This window comes from Zalophus californianus, chromosome 2, assembly GCF_009762305.2.
Source record: "Zalophus californianus isolate mZalCal1 chromosome 2, mZalCal1.pri.v2, whole genome shotgun sequence".
Lineage (NCBI taxonomy): Eukaryota > Metazoa > Chordata > Mammalia > Carnivora > Otariidae > Zalophus > Zalophus californianus.
This window is the reverse complement of record NC_045596.1, coordinates 90,842,499-90,863,477: the sequence shown is the minus strand read 5'-3', so window position 1 is coordinate 90,863,477 and position 20,979 is coordinate 90,842,499. Positions and strand designations below refer to the sequence as shown.

The 20,979-nt window shown below is 36.5% G+C and overlaps 1 protein-coding gene across 1 annotated transcript in view; it reads right to left on the bottom strand.

Moving 5' to 3' along the window:
• Positions 1 to 15,307: 15,307 nt before the first annotated feature.
• The window catches only part of LOC113925148 (glutamyl aminopeptidase), an 83,270-nt gene continuing 77,598 nt past the window's right edge, over positions 15,308 to 20,979 (bottom strand). Inside the window, exons 19-20 of the mRNA XM_027599716.2 lie at positions 17,115 to 17,193; positions 15,308 to 16,099 (exon numbers count right to left, since the gene is read on the bottom strand). Of these exons, the coding sequence (XP_027455517.1) occupies positions 15,956 to 16,099; positions 17,115 to 17,193 (223 nt within the window). The 3' untranslated portion in view covers positions 15,308 to 15,955. The remainder of the gene's footprint in view (positions 16,100 to 17,114; positions 17,194 to 20,979) is intronic.

Genomic DNA, 20,979 nt, shown 5'->3' with positions numbered 1-20,979 from the left:
ATCTTTAGAGAAACGTCTATTCAAATCTTTTGCCCATTTTTTATTGGGTTATTTTTATTTTTATTTTTGAGTTGTAAGAGTTGTTTATACTGTATGCCAATCCCTAATCAGATGTATAATTTGCAGATATTTTCTTCTATACTGTGGGTTGTCTTTTCACTTTCTTGATAGTATCATTCGCAGCAGGAAATTTTTGAATTTTGATGTATTCTAATTTATTTTTTCTTTTGTTGCTTGTGCTTTTAGTATCATATCTAAGAAACCATTGTTTAATCCCAAATCACAAAGATTTTACTCCTATGTGTTCTAGCCGTTCTGTAGTTTTAGTGCTTAGATTTGTGATGCTTTTTGAGTTCGTTTTTGTGTATGGTGGAAGAGGTCCAACCTTATTGTTTTTGCATATGTATATCCAGTTATCCCACTACCATTTGTTGAGAAGACTGTTGTTTTCCCCATTGAAGTGTCTTGACACCCTTCTCAAAAATCCAATGACTGTAAATGATTTATTTCTGGACTGTCAATTCTATTCTACTGACATATTTCTGTCCTTATGGAGGTACATTATATTGATACTCTAGCTGTATAGTAAGTTTTAAAATTGAGAAATGTGAGTTCTTCAACTTTGTTCTTATTTTTGAAAATTCCTTTGGCTATTTTGTGTCCTTCACATTTCCATATGAAATTTATGATCATGTTGTCAATTTCTACAAAAAAGTAAGCTCCAATTTCACTGAGATCATGTTGAATTTGTAGATCAATTTGGGGAGTATTGCCATTTTAACAAATAAGTCTTCCAATTTATGAGCCTGAGATGTCTTTCCATTTATTTAGATCTTTAATTTTTCAACAGTGTTTTATAGTTTTAGGTGTATGAGTCTTAGACTTCTGTTATTAAATTTATTCTTAAGTATTTTATCCTTTTAGATGGTCTTAGAATGAAGTTGATTTTAATTTCATTTTCAGATTTTTATTGCTAGTATATAAAAATACATATATATTGACCTATTCTGCAATCTTGCTGAACTCATTTAGTAGTACTTATGTGTGTGTGTGTGTGTGTGTGTGTGTGTGTGCGAGCATGTGAGTGTGTGTGGTGTGTGTGTTACAATTTTCTCTATATAAGAAATGTTGTGATAATGATGTGATATGATGTGATAATGGACATCATTTTATTTTTCCAATGTGGATGCTTTTTTTCCCCTTAATTATCCTTGCTAGAACCTCTACTGCAATGTTAAGTGTCAAGAGTGAACATTTTGGTCCTGTTACTGATCTTAGGGGGAAAGCATTCAGTCTTTTACCTGAGTGTGATGTTAGCTGTTGGTGTTTCATAGATGCCCTTTATCAGGTTGAGGAAGTTCCTTTTAATTACTGGCTTGTTGAATATCTTATCATGAAGGGGTACTGGATTTTGTTAAATGTTTCTTCTGCATCTATGGGAATGATCACGTGTATTTTGTCTCTTATGTCAACATGGTATATTATTGATTGATTTTCGTAAGTCAGAACAACCTTACTTTCCTGGATAAATTCCAGTTGGCACTGGTCCTGGTCTTTAATTTTTTTTTTATGTTGCTAGATTTTGTTCACTAGTAGTTTGTTGAGGATCTTTGTGTCTGGATTCAAAAGAGATACTGGTCTGTAGTTTTGGGGTTTCTTTTTGTGAGCTCTTTGCCTGGTTTTAATATCAGAGTAAAAATGACCTCATAGAATGACTTGAGAAGTACTCCCTCCTCTTCTATTTTTTGCAAGAGTTTGTGAAGGATTGATGCTAATCTTTCTTTAAACGTTTGGTAGAATTCACGAGGGAAGCCATCTTATCTTAGCCTTTTTTTTGTGGAAAGTGTTTTTTTTTTTCCTTAAATACAGATTCTCAGGTCACACTCTAGACCTATAGAATCAGAATCTGCATTTTTTTAAAGATTTATTTATCTATTTTAGAGAAAGCAAGGGTGGGGGGAGGGGCAAAAGGAGAGGGAGAGAGGATCTCAAGCAGATTCCACGCTGAGCGTGGAACCCTCGTGGGTCTTGATCTCATAGCCCTGAGATCATGACACCAGCTGAAACCAAGAGTCTGAGACTCAACTGACTCTGCCACGCAGATGCCCCTTTTGTGCAAAGTGCTTTATTACTAAATCAATCTCTTTACTTGTTATAGGTCTATTCAGATTATCTGTTTCTTCTTGAGACAGTTTCATAGTTTGTGTTTTTCTAGGAATTTGTTCATTTCACCTAATTTATCTAATATGTTGACATACAGTTGTGTATGGTCTTCTCTTTAATCCTTTTTATCTCTCTGAAGTTGGTAGTGATGGCTCCTCTTTCATTCCTGATTTTGGTAATATGAGTGTTCTCACTTTTTTTCTTGGTCGGTCTAGCCAAAGATTTGTCAATTTTGTTGTTCTTTTCAAAGGACCAATTCTTTGTTTCATTGATTTCTTCTATTATTTTCTATTCTTTGTTTGGTCAAAAGTTCAGAAATAGCTGAAGTAAAACCAGCGAATCACCAAAGTACTAATTGATTAAAATTTATTGTGCACCCACCAAAAGACAGTTTGCAAACTGAGAGCACTCAAACCAAAGCATGGAATGAGGTTCAGGGGTATATTGTTATAAAGCAGCTTATATAGTGAGAGAACAGTGGCTGTTTATTCTTCACAGTGATTGGTTATAATATTAGAATTTCTTCAAATGATGGGGAGCTGGTCAGTCATTACCTCATATCAACCTTGGGAAACAATTTAAATTTTGCTTATGATTTTCAGAGGCATAGGCAAGAACTGGCTCAGGTCAAGTTAGTCTTTTAAAATAAGCTAAATTATCATGGAACACTACATCAAAAACTAATGATGTAATGTATGGTGATTAACATAACAATAAAAAATTAAAGAAAAAATAAAATAAAATAAGCTAAATTAATCTTTGTACAACTTAACTGGTTTTGTCTGTTCAGGGAATATTCAAGGCTATTCTTGGTTTTTTATTTTAACAAATCTCCCATTTTGGTCATTCTATCAGCAAGCTGAGAGTATGACCAAGCAATACAATGTTATTCTCAGTTACCACTGCTGATGTGGTCAGGTTGAAGAATCACATGTCCACTGTTTTTATTAGTTGCATGGTTAGGCTGGAGAGCCATGTAGTTTTCATTTTGTGTGGTTGTTGTTGATTTCATCCAGTTGTCTGATCCTAATGGATACCATTTGGCAAGTGAGGGGCCACTGACACACTTTTAAAAACCTCAAGAACACACTAGAGAAGTTAAAATGATGAGTACACAGAGAATAATAGCCAAGGACTGAAAAATTTCCTGGAGCACAGATTCCCAGGACTCAAGATTTAACCAATTAAATAACTCGTGGGTAATAATTTTTTAAGTTGGCATATCTATGGAAACAAAAGAAAAACAAAGTTAATAGTATGAGCAAATTAAAAATTCAGTCTCTAAGTTTAGAGAGCGGTCAGTTGAGAAAATTTCTAGGTGTCAGTTTCTCTACGCATCTTCAGATGGGGTGAGGTGGCAATCTGACAGATTTTCCTGGTTTGCAGTTTGAATTGCCCTGGTGATCTTTCTGAGTGCTATTAGCAGCAGACATGAAGTTTGTCCACACATGGGCTATTGTGATGGTTTCTCTGAAGGTTGTATCAAGTTGTCCAGCATTAGCTTGCATGACTTTGAGAAAAGGACAGTTTTAGTTCCCCGGTGATTCCAAGTGGAAAGAGTGGGAGAAAATTGGAAATGTTAGTTTGGAGAGTACTAACTTAATATTGGAGAAAACCAGAAGAATTCAGGATCCAGTCCAGTTTTCCAGGTGGAAAACAAAACCTCAAAGATAGTTAGCAGGACTAGAATCTGATATCAACAAAGGTGTATGATGAAAGCATAATTTTTCTATAATCACTCCCATTTCTGTCAAAGATAACTGTAGTAAGACTGATTTGTTTGCAAATTAAGTCTGCTTTCAATAAACTTGGACTCATTATTTACATAAGTTCAGCAAGAAGAGTGATAAACTATATACCTCTTTTAAATCTGCATTGCTGGAATTTTCTTTTTCTTTTTTAAAGATTTTATTTATTTATTTATTTATTTATTTATTTATTTATTTATTTGACAGAAAAAGAGAGCACAAGCCAGGGGAGCAGTGGGCAGAGGGAGGGGGAGACCCTGACTCGACTCAAGGCTTGATCCCAAGACCCCAGGATCATGACCTGAGCCACCCATGCACCCCTGCATTGCTGGAATTTTTATAAGGAACTTCAGATTCAATTTTCAAAAGCTTCCTGAGGCTAGGAACTCAAGCCAAGGACTTGTCTAATTGTGTCCTGTTACAAGGAGAACAAATTCTTTTTTTTTAAGATTTTATTTATTTGACACAGAGAGAGAGGGAGAGAGTACAAGTAGGGGGAGCAGCAGGGAGCCCAATGTGGGTCTCCATCCCAGGACTCTGGGATCATGACGTGAACTGAAGGCAGGCGCTTAACCAACTGAGCCTTCCAGGCACCCCAGGAGAACAAATTCTTACTGAACTTACACAAATACATGTATTGTCATGAAAAATAAGAATATTTAATAAGAGTTTCTTAATACTGGAGGGATCAGGTAATGAGAAAAGGATAAATATTTCAACCTTCATTGCAAAGATCCACTTTACCAAATCGCTATAAATTATGCATAGCTTGAAAGAGAGGAGAAAAGGGAGTCCTTTAAATCTGAAAAAGAAAGCATTAAAGAATTAGTGATGTTTTAAATAAAGTCATAAAAATTATAATTATCTTTATCAGTTCATTTGGTGTTATTGTTTTGTTTGATCTTGGGTTAGCATCTTTATGAATCAATTGGTTTTCCATTAAAGTTTTAGAAATTCTTACCCAGGGGCGCCTGGGTGGTGCCTGGCCGGTTAAACGTCTGCCTTTGGCTCAGGTCCTGATCTGGGGGTCCTGGGATACAGCCCCACGGGGAGTTCCCTGGTCAGTGGGGAGTCTGCCTCTCCCTCTGCCCTTCCCCTCCCTCAATCTCCTGCTCATGCACTAGCTTGAGTGCTCTCTCTCTCTGTCTCTCAAGTGAATAAATAAAAATAGCTTAAAAAAAATTCTTACCCAGTTTCAGTGTACAATCTTTAAGTTATCAGAAACCTGCATTTTAGAGTACCTGTCAGTGTCTTTTCTGTGAATCTCTTTGAAGATAAGGCACTTTTGCAGGAACACTTTTGCATAAACATCAGTGTAAAACAATAATTGTCTGTAAATGACAAAAGACTTAAAAATGGCCACGGTTAAAGATCTGGTGAGAGTTCACATACATATACACACAAAAAATGATGCAATTGATAAGTAAATTTGGTTATTTTTGTGACATACAATATACTTTAAGATAATTATTAGAATTATGACTAACATACCAAGTGGGAAAGGAAGCTACTAGAAATAATAAAGGTGAAAGAAAGTAACCATATAAAGAAAGTGAGTATTAACTGTGAACTGGAAAATTTATAAATATATTTCATAATTTCTAAAAGTATATTCTTCCTCATAGTAAATTTTTCAGTGTGGTACAAAACATGTTTATTAATAGACCCAAATATCTTTTGTCTCCCTGAAAAAATTTAAAAGCCAGAAATAGATAAACTTATGTTTAGCCTTTAATGTTTATCTTATTTGAAATGATTTAAATATGCAATGAGTATCCATTATTTAGTTTGACTTAATATAAATTTTTTATCTTATTTACATTTATTTAAATTACTTGTTTTAACAATTATGCTTGGATTAGACATTAAACAGTTAACTTTTATCTTATTTTTCTTGTTGACAAACTTTGAAGGTATAGAAGTAGGATGAGCTTATTTGATTCCTAAACACAGGCAGAAAAGTTGCATGTTTGCATTACATTTTAATATTGACAACTCTGAACACATGCTTGTTTTTATTAAACCAACAAACTTAAACTAGCTTTTATTTATCAAAGATTATCCCAGATCATGTGAACTTGAAAAACGTTTGGGTTAGTTTCTATGTTTCTGAGAGTGTACATGATTTGTATAAATGCTTAATTTTCTTTAAGCCAATTAAATGGAGCTCTTTACAAATTAATTTTGGCAATACTATTCAGAAGTAGAAAAATATCACATATCTGTAACGTACATACATAGACATACATAAACATATAGATGGACACAGATATAACTTTTGTTTGAAAAATTTTAGCCATGTCTCACATACAAAACTCAACAGTTGGATCCAAATTGTGTTTCTGGAAGATGGACTAAATTAAGGTTATGCTCAGATGGCCAAGAGTTTTTACTAAAGATTTTTTATTTTCATGCTATAAGGATCCTTTTAGAGCTGTTTTTTGAAATTTGTCTTTTAGAAATTTCTGCATACTAATCAAAGAATGCATTCCATTGTCTCTGAGAGGTTTGGAATTCTCTCTTTTAAGGGTGCCCCTTAAGGTGGACTTCCCTAAGTTAAAGATTCCCCAAAGTGGCCCCTACAATTCCAAAAGTTCACCCTTTTTCCAAAAAGGCACAAGATCCTGGTCCGTAGACTAGGTGGAAGCCAACTTTGCCTTTGGATTCCCTAAGACCTTTTAACTAAGAGCAGCTCTGTTTTCTAACAACTGTTCTAAAACACATGGAATCACATGTTTTAAACACCTTTTTGAACAAATTGGACGTACCAAGAAGCTTCAATAAACAAAATATAGGTATGCACAATAAAGTTGGAGAGCTCAAAATGCCGAGAGAACAGAGCTCAGAACCAAGACAGATCCTCAAATTCCAGGGTTGGTGAGAAAGCAGTGAAAGCTCAGTGGCCTCTGTGAATACCAGCACCTGTTTGCTCACTGGCCTTGGAGTCATTCGGGATCTTCTTTGGATCCCACTTCTGATGCCATGAAATGTCCAAAATTCATAAACAACAGAAGTAAAACCAGTGAATTACCAAAGTAGTAATTAGTAAAATGTGCACACATCAAAAAGACAGTTTGCAAACCAGAAGCACTCAAACCAAAACATGGAGCAAGACTCAAGAGCATAGCAGCTTACATAGTGAGCCCACAGTGACTGTTGATTCTTCACCGTCATTGATTATATTAGAATTTTCTTAAGTGACAGGGAATTGGTCAGGGGTTACCTCATATCAACTTTGGGAGGCAATTGACATTTTGCTTTTCATGATTTTCAGAGGTATACATAAGAAATGACCCAGGTCAAGTTAGTCTGGCAAAATAAACTAAGCTAAGCTTTGTATGAGTAAACTGGTTTTGTCTGCTCAGGGAATTTTCAGGGCTGGTCTTCGTTTTTCTAATTTTTTTTTATTTTAACACTTTCATTTATTACTACTGTAATTTTTACTATTTCCTTTCCTCCAGTGGCTTTAATTTACTCCTCTTTTTCTAGTTTCTCAAAGTGGAAGCTTAGGTTATTGATTTGAAAGCTTTCTTGGCTTTAATATAAATGTTCACAGCTATGAATTTCTCTCTGAGACTGCTTTTGCTGCATCCCATAACTTTTAGTGTGTTGTGATCTTGCTTTCATTCATCTCAAGCTATTTTTTGATTTCTTTTGTGATTTCTCCTTTGATCCATTGGTTAGTTAGGAGTGTGTTGTTTAATTTCTGTGTACTTATGAATTTCCCAAATTTCCTTTTGTTTTTGACTTTCTGTTGGAGGCCACACTTTGTATGATTTCAATTCTCCTAAATTTATTGAAGCTTGTTTTCTGTCCTAACACATGGTCAGTCCTGGAGATTGTTGCGGGTGCACTTATCAAGAATGTGTACTAAATAGTTGTTGGGTGGAATGTTCTATGCATGTCTGTTAGGAGCATTCCCTTTTAGTAGTTATCATTTTTGATGTAGGAAAGTAAGTCTTAGACTGACAAAAATATAGACAGTAACTCTTTGGTTGAGAGGAACACTGACTATGTACATTAAATGTATAGAAAATTTAAATAAAAGCATTATGAGGTATTCTCCAAAAATATGTTGCCCTCATTTCCACTTCTGGACTTTATCCTTTCTTAGATTATAAGATCACATTCTTTTAACTAGACAAGTATGTATCATTACAGAAAAGGGCAAGGATTCAAAGACACAGAATGAAGCTTTGCAATTGACCGCCGTTTTCCTTCTCATAGAAAAGTAACATACTTAAAACTTAAAAAAATAAATTGATATCTATCATAAAAACTAAAATTCTCCGTAGGCATTTTAAAACACATAATACAATATGACACATGCTTGAATTAACAAACATGTATCTTATAGGTTATGTGTTTTATCCTGCTTCTTTAAACAAGTTTTTTTCTTCTTCATGTGGTTTAGCTTCTTTTCTCAGTATCTCTTCTCAGTTTATTTGCAGGGAGGAGAGGTGGTTCTTTTACTTGTTCTCCCCATGGCGTTGGATGTTTAATGATGGATTTCTTTTGTTTTCATGATAATGAATATAACATTGATCTCAGTTATTAGGGTTATTATTTTATTTTTCTATCTCAGTTTTCAAATGGAGGGGAAAATGCTATGGGAATATTAGAAAACAAATTAGAAGAGTTCTTCCATTTACATGCAGATATGTCATAGTAATTATGACCACTTTCTTACTTTTCCTTCCTTTCCGACTAAAGTGCTCCCTTCCTCTCTCTATCCTTCCCTTCTTCCTTTCTTTTCTCTCTCTCTCCCTTCCTTCCTTTCTTCCATCCAGTAAAAATTGTTGACCCTTTCTATTAGCCTTAACAATGTATCCTCCATAGCATTCTCCTCTAGCTATATAATTTTTCTGGGAGAATGTGAGGGAACATAGTATTGGGGTTCTTTTCATTGAAAGTGACAGAAACTCAATTTAAACTAGTTTAAATATAGGGAAAATTTATAGGTTCATTTTTTTCAAAGATCTAAGGGATGCCTACATACAGACAGATTCAGGGGCTCAAGTAATGTCATCAGGATTCTGTGTCTTTCCTCTCGTAGCTCTGCAATTTTCACTTGGCTTCTCTCCATGTGGTAGTAAGATGACCAAGAATGGCCCAGGAATCTTCTATCTCAGCAACCCCAGGAGAAAGAGGACTTCTCTAATATCCATATATCATAACCCCAGAATACATTAATTTGGTCTGCTTGGGTCAAGTGGTCACTCCTGAGCATCATGGCGATGGGGCACCATAGTGGGAAGGGTGGGAGATGTGGGAAATGAGGCACTGTGATTTTTAGTTCTGTCAAGATCACATGGAATCCTAATGATGAAAAATGCAATTTAAAAAAACAGCTTAATCTGTGAATAAAAATATAAGGGTCTTTTAGAATTAATAATGCAAATTCTTGAATCGGGAAGTAGAAACAATTTTAAAGAGACAAACTTCATAAGCACTTGGTGCTTATGCCACTAAATTTCCACTATCTATTGCAGAGAATATAAGGCTTTCTCATGAGCCAGTACTACTGTGTGACTTAGTTTAGTGAGACTCCAAAAAGGGAAGACAACTTTTTTTGTAACAGCTTTATTGAGATATAATTAATATACCATAAAATTCAACCTTTTAAAGTAGTATTACAATTCAGTGGTTTTCAGTATATTTAGACTTGTGCAACCATAACCCTTATCTTATTTTATTTTATTTTTTAATTTTAAGTAGGCCCCACCCCCAACATGGTTTTTTTTTTTTAACATGGGGTTTGAACTCACGACCCTGAAAGTAAGAGTTGCATATGCTCTACTGAGTGAGTCAGCCAGGTGCCTCACCATTATCTGATTTTAGAACATTCTCATCATCTGAAAAAGAAAGCATTAGCAATCACTTCCCATATGCTCTTCCTGAGCCCTTGGCAACCACTTAATCTACTTTCTGTCTCTACAGATTTGCCTATTTAGGACATTTCATAAAAATAGAAATATACTTATTGTGACTAGCTTCTCTCACTTAGCATAATGTTTTCAAATTTCACCCATGTTAAGGTATATATCATACTACTTCATTCCTCTTTAGAGTATGGCTATACCACCTTTTGTTTATCCATTCATCAGTTGATGGACATTTGGATTATTTCCACTTTTTGGTTATTATGAGTGATTCTTTGAATAGTCATGTATCAGTTTTTGTGTGGACTTACATTTTCAACTCTCTTGGGTATATTGTAAGTAGTGGAATTGCCACATCATTTGGTAACTCTATGTTTAACATTGGAGGAATTGGGGAAGTCAAATTTGATGGTTTATCAGTGATGCATTCTAGCGTTCCTATATATCCCAACGCAAAAGGGAAACATACCGCTCCAGATTTTTTCCCTTGATTACAGATATCAGTCTGTCTCAAATGCTGCCTATCATAATTTCTCCTATATTCTAAAACTCATTGAGACTGGAATGGACTCTCTGAGGGTCAATCCAGTCCATCAGTCTGTGCCAAGCAACGGACCCAGTGTGGAGCTTTTTATATGCTAAGGACAATGGCAGGAAAGGAGCACAGGGTAAAATGGAAACATAAACCCAAACAAAATCTGTAGTTACACTTTGTATCACTCAAGGGTCAGTTCAGAAAATACTGTATATATACCAAGCAGAAAAAGATCAAATACAAGGCAGTAGGCACTTATACATCATTAAAAGTGCAGGAGGAATAGAAGAAGAGGGTTAGTGCCAGGCTTCTGGTTTCAAGGTTGCATATCACCACCATTCTTCTCCAGAGATCAGACACTGCTAGTATCACCCAGAAGTGAGTAAACTATGAGTGTCTCATCAGAGCTTCCCTGCACCATAGAGATAGCAAATACACATGAGTTCAGAAGCTGTCAACTCACATCTACCCCAGAAACTGCTTTCCCCTGCACTCTCCTGAAGAGGAAGAACAGCCTCTTTTCTTTCAAGTCTCATAGAAGTGCTTATCATTGGCAGAACTTAAATCATGTGGAAGCCAGGGAAGTGTCATTTTTGGCATTCCAGCTTGGCAATACAGGAGGATGGGAATAGAGAACATGGGAGAAATGGAAGCGCAGTTATAATAGACAACGTCTAGTACTTTGTCAGATACAATTCAAATCAGACAACCTAAATTGCCATTAGGAAAGAAACATTTTATTCAGGTAAGTAGCAAAGTAGCAAAGGCTTTCCAGGGGAGTATCAGGTCAAGGTATTGTCATTTGCTGAAGTTAGTCAATGACGTCCACATTCTCCTTGCCCCATGTGTTTCACCCCACTCCATTAATCCCCTGACTCAATTTTTCTTCCAGTTGTCTTCTATTTTTTCTTTTTTTTAAAGTAGGCTCCATGCCCAGCATGGAACCCAACATGGAGCTTGATCTCACAACACTGAGAGCAAGACCAGAGCTGAGATCAAGAGTCAGAGGCTGAACTGACTGGGCCACCCAGTCTCCCCCCTTCCATCTATCTTCTAAGTCCATTCCTGAATCTAGGCCAACCGGTACCTAAAACAATATAATAGATATAATATAATAGATATTTTTTCTTTTTTTTTGAAAGGGAAAGAGAGAGAGAAAAAGGGAGAGGGAGAGAGAGAGAAAGAGAAAGAGAAAAAGAGGGAGAGGGAGAGGGTGGGGAGGGGCAGATGGAGAGGGAGAGAAAATCTTAAGCAGGCTCCATGCCCAGCACAAAGCCCCACATGGCGCTTGATCTCATGAACCTGAGATCATGACATGAGCCAAAATCAAGAGTTGGACATTTAACTGACTAAGCCACCCAGGCACCCCTATCATAGATATTTTTTAATATTAGTAGTTCCTTTCCCCAAACTTCTTTCTCCTTTCAAGAGTCTTCAAATTTCTACACCCTCCTCGCCTGTCATTTACTTTGGCTAAATAATGCCCACAACATTATTCACAAGTTTAAGGTTAGGCAGTGATCCTCAACGGAGGAGATTTGGCCTCCTACAGGACACTTGGCCATGTCTAGAGACATGTGGCGATGGGGGAAGACTACTGGCAAATAGAGGATAAAGGCCAGGGATGCTGCTAAACGTTCTAGCATGTATAGGACTGCCCCCCACAACAAAGGATTCACAGGCCCCACAAGTCAAAAGTGCCAATGTTGAGAAACTTTGGGTTGGAGTATGGAAGAAGGGGGGAAAAGGCAAAAGAATTGAATGCTAAAGGAGGGAAGAAGTAAAGATAATAAGATCCAGCAGGGTCAGCAAACTTTTTCTGGAAAGGACCCAGAAGGTAACTATTTTAGGCTTTGGGGACCATAAGCTCTCTGGTGGCAACCACACAGCACAGCCATAATTAATATGTAAATGAATGCCTGTACCCATGTTTCAATAAAACTTTATTTAAGGGCACTGACATTTAAATTTCATATAATTTAAAGTGAGAGAACTGGACAAAAATAACTATGGTAGAATACCACATTAGTTTGGTGTTCATACTAGACAGATTAGGCTAGATTATGCTGAGGGACAGACAACCTCAAAATCTCAGTGGTTTACAATAACAAAGGGCATTTCTCACTCACAGTGCAGGTGCACTGTGTGCTGGCTACATTCTGCTCCATGCTGTTTTCATTCTGGAATTCAGACGAATAGAGGCACCCTTATCTGGAACATTGCTGGATCTAATGGCAGAAGAAAAACGGAGGGCATGGCAAACATGTGCTGACTTTGGACATTTTTTACTCAAATCAGCATACATCACTTTTACTCATCTTTCACCAGCCACAGTAAGTCACATACCCATGCTAGACTTCAGTGGGGTGAGATAATGGGATCCTTCCCAGGGAAGGGCAGGAACGATTTGTGAACTATACCACAGTCAGACACACTGCCTCTCCTTAGTGCCTTCACTTGCTGAGGTTTGGTTATTCTTGAACCCAAGTTTACTGTGTTATCCAAACTAGTGTCATAAGTGGGGACTAGGAGCCATAATAATGACAATAAAAGCACCTACTGTGTATTCGGTAATTATTTCCCATACATTAAGGCTTTACCTGCATTCTTGCATTTCATTCTCACAGCAACCCATTAAGGTAGTTATTATTTTTATCCCCACTTTATAGATGAGGACACTGAGCAACAGAGAGATTAAGGTAGTTGACTACCAAGGAGTTGAGATTCAAATCCAGATCACTCCAATTTATTTTTTTTATTTTTTATTTTATTTATTTAAATTTAATTAATTAACATATAGTGTATTATTAGTTTCAGAGGTAGAGTTCAGTGATTCATCAGTTGTATAAAACACCCAGTACTCATTACATCAGGTGGCCTCCTTAATGCCCATCACCCAGTTACCCCATCAGATCACTCCAATTTTAAAGCACATGTTTCTATTCTAACACTGTGGTTAAGAACATAGATTCTGGTGATAAACTGCCTAGGTTCGAAATCCGGGCTGGTGCCAGACACTACTTTATGGCTCAAGCCATACAACTTCTCTGTCTCAGTTTCTCCGTCTGTAAAATAAGATATTAAAGTACCTACTTCATGGGGTTTTTGTAAATGTAAATATAGAAATTAAGGTATGTGGAGTGCTAGTGTTTAGAACAGTGCTTGGTTTAAAAAAAGTTTGCTATTATTATTATTTGCTAATGTTTTAGAAAGCTCCACTGGTAATTTTATTCCCCTACTTTCTGTTCCCTCCTTGTTCTCAATTTCCTTTTAAGAATTACTGTTCTAGATTTTTGTTCCCACCTTACATTTACCTATTTTGGGACTAACACTTTATCAACAGAGAGGATGAACTATAGGAATACTGTTGCCTTCAACCCAACTGTATGTGTCTGCTTCCCAGACCTTCCCGTCACTTTTATGTTCTTGGTTTATTATTTGAACTCCTAGTTTATATTTATGTGCATGGCAATGATCTGGAATACAGGAGTAGACTGCCTAGGTCCAAGGCAATAACACTGGCCCTGCTCCTTGCTACATGACCTTGCTGATCATTTCTTCCAGTTAATTTTTTAAAGTTGATGGCTTACTACAGTTGAATTTTGGAAACAATATACTAATTTTCCTCCCTTGTGGAAATCAGGACAAACCAAGCAAGCAGAGTAGTAAATTGTTTTTGGCATAGGTCTATCGGTCATCAGCCTTTTAAAAAGCAGATGCTGTTTGAGAAGGGCCTAATGGACTAGTGAAGTTATTATGACAGAGTGTGCACAGTTCTTTTGCGTGGTGCAAAGAGAACTAAACAATTCATTTTCCATGTTAGTGCTTAAAATGGAATGAAACAGAATGACTTGGAGGCAAGTTGGAATTGTTTTATTTACCATCCCCCTCAAACTTATATTTTTCTTTAAAAAATGTGTTTATTACATAAAGCAGGACAAACCCCTCTTATTTGTTGACTTGAAACAATACATAGACTTCAAGTGCTGGTTTTGATTGTGATTAATTTGAAGTTAGGGTGTTAAACCTCATGAGGATAGTAGGGCTTTCCTGATGCTTTATGGTGTCAATGTGTTTTTTCTTCTGAAGTCATTTAAAATAATATTTTTAAAAGTCCTGGTCTGGAAATTTCTTTTTTTTTTAATCCTCCCCCCTCCCGAGTCTGCTTTGAATTTGTCAGTTTAGCTGTGTAGATTAAGAAGCAATAATTAAAAAAATAGCAGTAGGAAAGTTTACAAAGAATGAGAACATTTAATTAAGGTACATTATTATGTAGATAAAGTCAAAGCTAAGATTTTGATTGTTTTCATGTGCTTCAATTATCATCAAATCAATCTTAAATTATTTTATACTTCTGTAAGTTCCAAATAAATTTAGATTTTCTAGATATAGCAGACTGAAATATAGTCATTTACCTTCTTTGCTGTCTAGTGGACTTAAATTGTGGATCTACTAGGCATCAAGTGCCATATTGAACATATTCTTGCCACTGGCTTCTACAAAACTGATGTCTTTAATCAAGTCACGAATATAAATTTGATCAGTGCTATTCTGTATGGATTAGGATCTAAGGGCTTATACATAAAAGTTATCTATAAGAAGATATATCCTCAGATATGCAGAGTCATGCTGGAGACATACATGGGATTCTTCATTTTCACACTTAGATTGCTAGGTTAGATCAAAGCTAAACTCTAATTCCATTTAGTTTTATAGAATAATCAGCCTTCTCTCTTTCCTGACCAGTCTCCAATTATTTAGCCTTTTTTCTCTAAAATCCACGGAGCAAAGTTAAGCACTATCTTCCCTCTAATGTCATAGCGTATTTGAAGGAGCTTTGTAGGGAATGAAACAGGGCGACAGAGTACCAAGCATGAAAAAGGCCAGGTTCTTGAACTGCATTTGCCTCATGCTCAATTATTTGGGGAATGCTGTAGTCATTATTATTTGAAAGTAAAGTGACACTGGAAAACAACATATTTTCTTCAGGTTAATCATTCAGATTTATTTTAAAAAGGAGAACAGAATCCTCTTGTTGATTTTATAGTGAAGGCAATAGCCATTTCTTTGGCTAATTCATGAGTAAATTTAAACCTGGGTTACTTTGGTAGCATTTAAAGGAGTAAGACACATGTGAATACAATGATATTAAATATGTGTAATTCTGAATAATAAAATAAAAATTAAGATAATAACTTTGGTCCCTCAAGTACTGGTATTTAAGCTTTAAAAATCAATCAAGAGAGAAGATTAAGGGGTGTTTCTTTGGTACTAAAAATGTAAAGCTAAGACCAAATTGTTCTATTTTCACAGATTTAAGATATAAAGAATGATAGTTAGAGACATGAAAATGGCTATTAAATTCTCTGTAGTTTGCAAAGAATCTCCTATGAAGTACACTTAGAAGAAATCCCTGAGTGCATTAACTACTCTATTAGTATCTTCCTTCATAAACAAAGAAGAACAATTTAAAAGCTTTGCAAGACACAGAAACACATTACTTTTCAAAAGCAGTATCTGCGTATAAGGTTCCCTCCACAGTGCTTATAAATTCGGCCACCAAAGATGTAATAGGAGAAACAATAGATTCACAAAATTAAAATGATATTTGGACACATCAACCATTCTTAACGTAAATCCAAAAACCACTGTCTTATGGTGTTTCTATTTTGTCTTAACCACTCAATATTGTTTTTCACTGTTTCCAGCACTTGCACCCTAGGTTTTTCTCCTGCTCCAGCATCTGGGTATTTTTTGAAAAAGCTCTCCATCTAGAAAAGAGAGGGCAATAATTAAGAAAGTCATCTTCAGCCCAATTAGTCTTCAAGGCTTTTATTTACAAGCTAGGTTGCTTTCCTTCTTCCCTGGAAATTCATGATCATCGCACAACACTGAGTTACATGTCCTGGTGCATCAGTTAGACTGAGCCCATCTCTCAGACTGGCAATCGTCGCCCGTGGCTTTTGGACTTTGGGCAGCACGTCAGGTCTAGAGAGGCTCTGCCCTCTTGGGGAAGGAGAGCGGCACACCAGCAGCTGCGTGCCCCTAGGTGTTTCTGCTGCTTCTCTATTTTCTGTGCCTTCCTCAGTATGCTCCCTGGAAAACCCAGTCTGTGGGATGCGGGCTTTGCTTAGGCTTTCACTCCAGGGGTTGGGAATATTTTAATATACTTTCAGCTCCTTTATTAAGGCCTCGTAATAACAGCTCTGTTAATCTTGGTTCTCTCTTTCGTCTTCCTTCCAAAACCTTCCCCCAAACTCAATCATAGTACTGTTTGCCACTTAACAAAAATAAGAATTATTTTGTTCAGAAGAAATGTTAACATTCCAATATGTAATATACAGACATTGAAAATTCACACAATCTCAATTTTCCAATATTAATAAACATTTTTCCCTCTGGGAACTGAGATATTTGAAACCAAAACGTCTTTAAATTCCAAAACTATGAATTTTGAAAGGAATCAAATCTTGACTATCTTATTCCAAGTTACAATTACGAGGGAAGGGGAAACATACTGTCCACGCTTTGGTAAGCCGGAAGGTCTCCAGTGGCCTTCTATGCCTCTCAAGGCCTCAGCTTTCTCAACTTTTACACTTTGTTTCTTGGTTATTTGAACTGTTTTCAGTTTAGAAAAAATAAGTCTACATTTAATTAGAGATAAAAATTATTACTTTCTCCTTGTCCTCTGAGATCTGAATAGAGAAAATGCCATTTCCATTTGAAAAAAAAAAAAAGTTTAATTCTGTTCTTCCTAGACAAGTTTAGAGGGATTTAACTTCATACCTGCCAGAGCTGTAATTCAGTGTTGAAAGGTTCTGCTATGGTGACAATCCTGCCAAGGTTTCTGTCATTGAGTGTATATCTGAAGAGAAATTTAAAGACGGAAGAGAGAATATAAGTGTCAAGAACTTTAAATCCTTTCTCTCGATGCAGACATTTCCTTTTGATTTTGTGGGTTTTTAAAAATGGTACTTTTCAAAGTAAGCAAACACCGTGAGTAAACACATTTAATCTAAAATTTCTATTCAGGAAAAATTCTTAGTACATCCTCCAGCCTTTTTGTAGACAGAGCCATAACACCACCCCAGATGTGTTAGACCACTGGTTGGATTCCCCCGATCTGTCTTTTTGTCCTGCACACAGGAGAACCCAGATGGAGATTACACTTCTCCGCCTCCCTCACAGCTTAGGTGTGGACGGGTGCCTCAGTTCTTGTCAGCGGAACAGGAGTTCAACCTCTGCCTCCTTGCTTAAGTCAAGGAAAATTGCTTGCCCTCGACTTCTTGTTTTTTTTCCCCCTTCTTCCAAGCTTCAGCCACACTGACAGGATAAGGCCCTAAGGCCTTGTGGGGCAGAACCCTTTAATGACTTGGAGTGCTCATTTCAGGAGACTAACATGAGTGAGAAATAATTATGTGTGTCCGTTGCAGCATTTCTGTGTTTCCCACACAGAAAATAGCTCTAGTCCCCTTTACCCTGACAAATCCTCCATGCATCTTCCCACAGGTACAGAAATTTGAATATAAGCTATTTATTCTTCTTTCAAAAAGCTTTATTAGCTACTCGCCTACTATATTAGTCTGTATCAGCCTATATGATCTATATTAGTCAGGCCAGGCAAAGACACTTGAAGCTAAATGTAAAGATAGGATTTTAGAGATGATACTCTATTCCTGTCCTTGTTGCTCTCATAAAGAGCAAGAATCAGAGATTTCCTTACAGAACATAATACAAATGATTGTGATACAGATAAAAATCTCATCACAGACAATCACAGTGTGAGAAAAACAACAAGAATTATGTACTAACTTTGAACCACTGGAATGCTGGGGAAAGATAAAAGAAAACATATCGCTATAGGAGAGGTAAACAAACAGGAGAAGAAATTTTACACTTTAAAATTATCACATAACAAAAGCAGAAGCCATGGAGATAAAAGCTAACAAAGTTTGTTGTACGTATTTTTTAAATTTTTATGCTAAAAAGCTCATAAAATTAAGTCAAAATTCATTTTTTTGTTGTTGTGGAAAGAGCAAATATTTTCACTGTACAAAAAACACTTACAAATTGGTAAAAGGGAGAAATACGCCAATGTGAAATTATCAAAAAATCAGTCAGCAGTTTGCAAAAGAAACATAAAGAGAAAATGTATCAATGGGAAAAAAGAGGAAATGTTCTAATAATTAATAATGATTTTCAGTGAACTAGGTCCAGGGCTCACTCTTATCACAAACATCATTGAATTGAAATCCACCATGTCTTTCATCTCTCATGTCTTAGCAGTCTAACATAAGCAATTTCCCTTTACTTAATGTCATCAGTCATTATCCCAAATAGAAGACTCTGAGGCATCTATTCTCAACACTGCCCCAATAATGTATATGCTGTACTTCCTCGCCCCTGACAGACTCTGCGATCTCCCAATCTCTCGATCCCTTCCACCTAGCCTTCTGGAACTATCCCTTTCCAGGGAATATTTCTTCTTATTTGGAGAATGTTTATTTTCCCCACATCCTTCACAGAAGCAGGTCAGAAATGGACTTGATGTGCTCATGCTCCCCCATTGTGGATTCCAGACCATTATTTCTCTACTCTTTTTAAAAACCTCTGTTCCTTCTAGTTATTCTCCTTCACCTAAATTGTGATACACTTTAGCACCTGACTCCTAGTCTTCCTCTCTATTCCAAGCTGTGATTTCAAGGTCCACATCGATGGTAAATATAACATCCCAGCTCCTTAGTTTCTTGACATTCTCATTCCCAGTGATATTTTCTTTACCTTGGCTGCCAATTCCCATGATCATCATACCTTGCAATCATCAATAAGTACACTATCTCTAAAATTGTTCATTCATGCACCCTCCATGATAAAATTTACCTTTCAGTTTTCACTATGACCATTCTCTGACTTCATCTGGATTTCTGGTCCATTGACCATCCCTAGCCCTACTTTCTCCTGGACCATCAGCTCTTCCTTTTCCTGCACTTGTTTCCTTACATAGTTTAGATTCCATGGTCTACCACTTTCAATAACATTTTTTTTTCCTAAGCCCTAAACTCCCTTACAGTTTAATAACTTGTTTCTAGCAAAACTCCAGCTTTGGATGAAATCAACTGCCCATTTCCTCTGTGTTTGTGCCAGGTGGCTAATCTGCCAAGGGAAGTCACCCAACTTTTTCCAAAATGTTTCACTATAAATTCATGAATATCAATCTTAAATGGACCCTCCACATTGAGAGTCCTCCTACATTACCCTGGTCAATTCATTCTCTTACTCCTTGAATTACTTTTTTGAAGTGTTTTCACTCTCTTCCAACCTCCAGACATTCTCCTCCTTCCCTCCTTCTCCAACAAAGATGACCTTGTCTTCTAATTCACAGAGAAAATACATCGTAACTCTTACATCTTTTAGTTTACAGACATACAAAGACACTTGTTTTTCTTCTATCATCTGTGCATTGGCTCCAACTTCTCCCCACTTTCTTAAAAATTTTATTTTTAAATGAATCTTTTCTGTCTTACATAGTAAGTCTCTCATTCTTCACTGGCTCTTTCTCATCAGCTTTAAAATATATTAAACATATTAAAACTATCTTCCACAAAGAGAAAGAGAAAAAATTCTCTTCCTTGATCTGGCATCTCTCTTAATATCCTTTCTCTCACCTCCCCATTCATAGTCAAACTTTGCAAGAGAGTTCTATACATTTCGTATCTTCAATTCCTCTCCATTGATTGATTAATTAATTGGCTTCAATTTAGGTTCTGCCACAATCACTCCCCTGAAAAATTCTTTCTAGAGTTACCAATAGCTTTTATGCCAGTAAATCTAATGGGCATTTTTCGGTCTGGGATTTACTCAATTCTTAAGTAGCATTTGACAAGGGACTATAACTTCCTTGAAACAATCTCCACTTCAACATCTCAAAAGAGACTCAAAGACATCATAAATAGCAAACTGAACTCATTGTTCTCCTTCTCCTTACCTTTTCTAGAAATCGAAGCATTATCCTTGTCACCTCACTTCTGTCCTATTTCTACTTCACCAAGCTCTAAATGTTGTTCTTATCTCTTCATCTTCATTGTCAGAGTCCAATCTACCACTACCTTGTGCTGGGACTCCTCCAATAGCTCTCTGACTGCTTTCCTCAAATTCACTCTGGCCCCCACCTAGGTCTGTGCTTTACCACCAGAGCTTTCTTTTCAAAGTAAAATCAAGCATTTCACTTTCTTACTTAAAACCCTTTAGTGATTTAGCACTGCTCTTACAACAACAGCCCAGATCTTACATCTGACCCAGCAAAGTGTGGCCCTTATCTTTTCTCTTTTCTGATAGAAGGTATTCAGCCAGGAATGCTTCACCTCCTGTTCACCTAAGTAACTCTTACTCTTCCTTTAGAATTCAGCTCAACCATCACTTCCTTAGGGAAACACTTAATGTCCAAATTCTCTTGATTTGGTCAGTTCCCCTTTTACACTCTTTCAGTGTGACCAGAACTTCTTTTTTTTGTAGTTATTACAGTCTTAATTGTACATGCATTTGTGTGATTCTTTAATTAATATTGGTCTCCATTACCAGATCCTAAGCTCCATGAGGACAGAGATCCAGGTCTGTTTCTACTATTGTATCTTCAATGCCAAGCGCAGTGCCT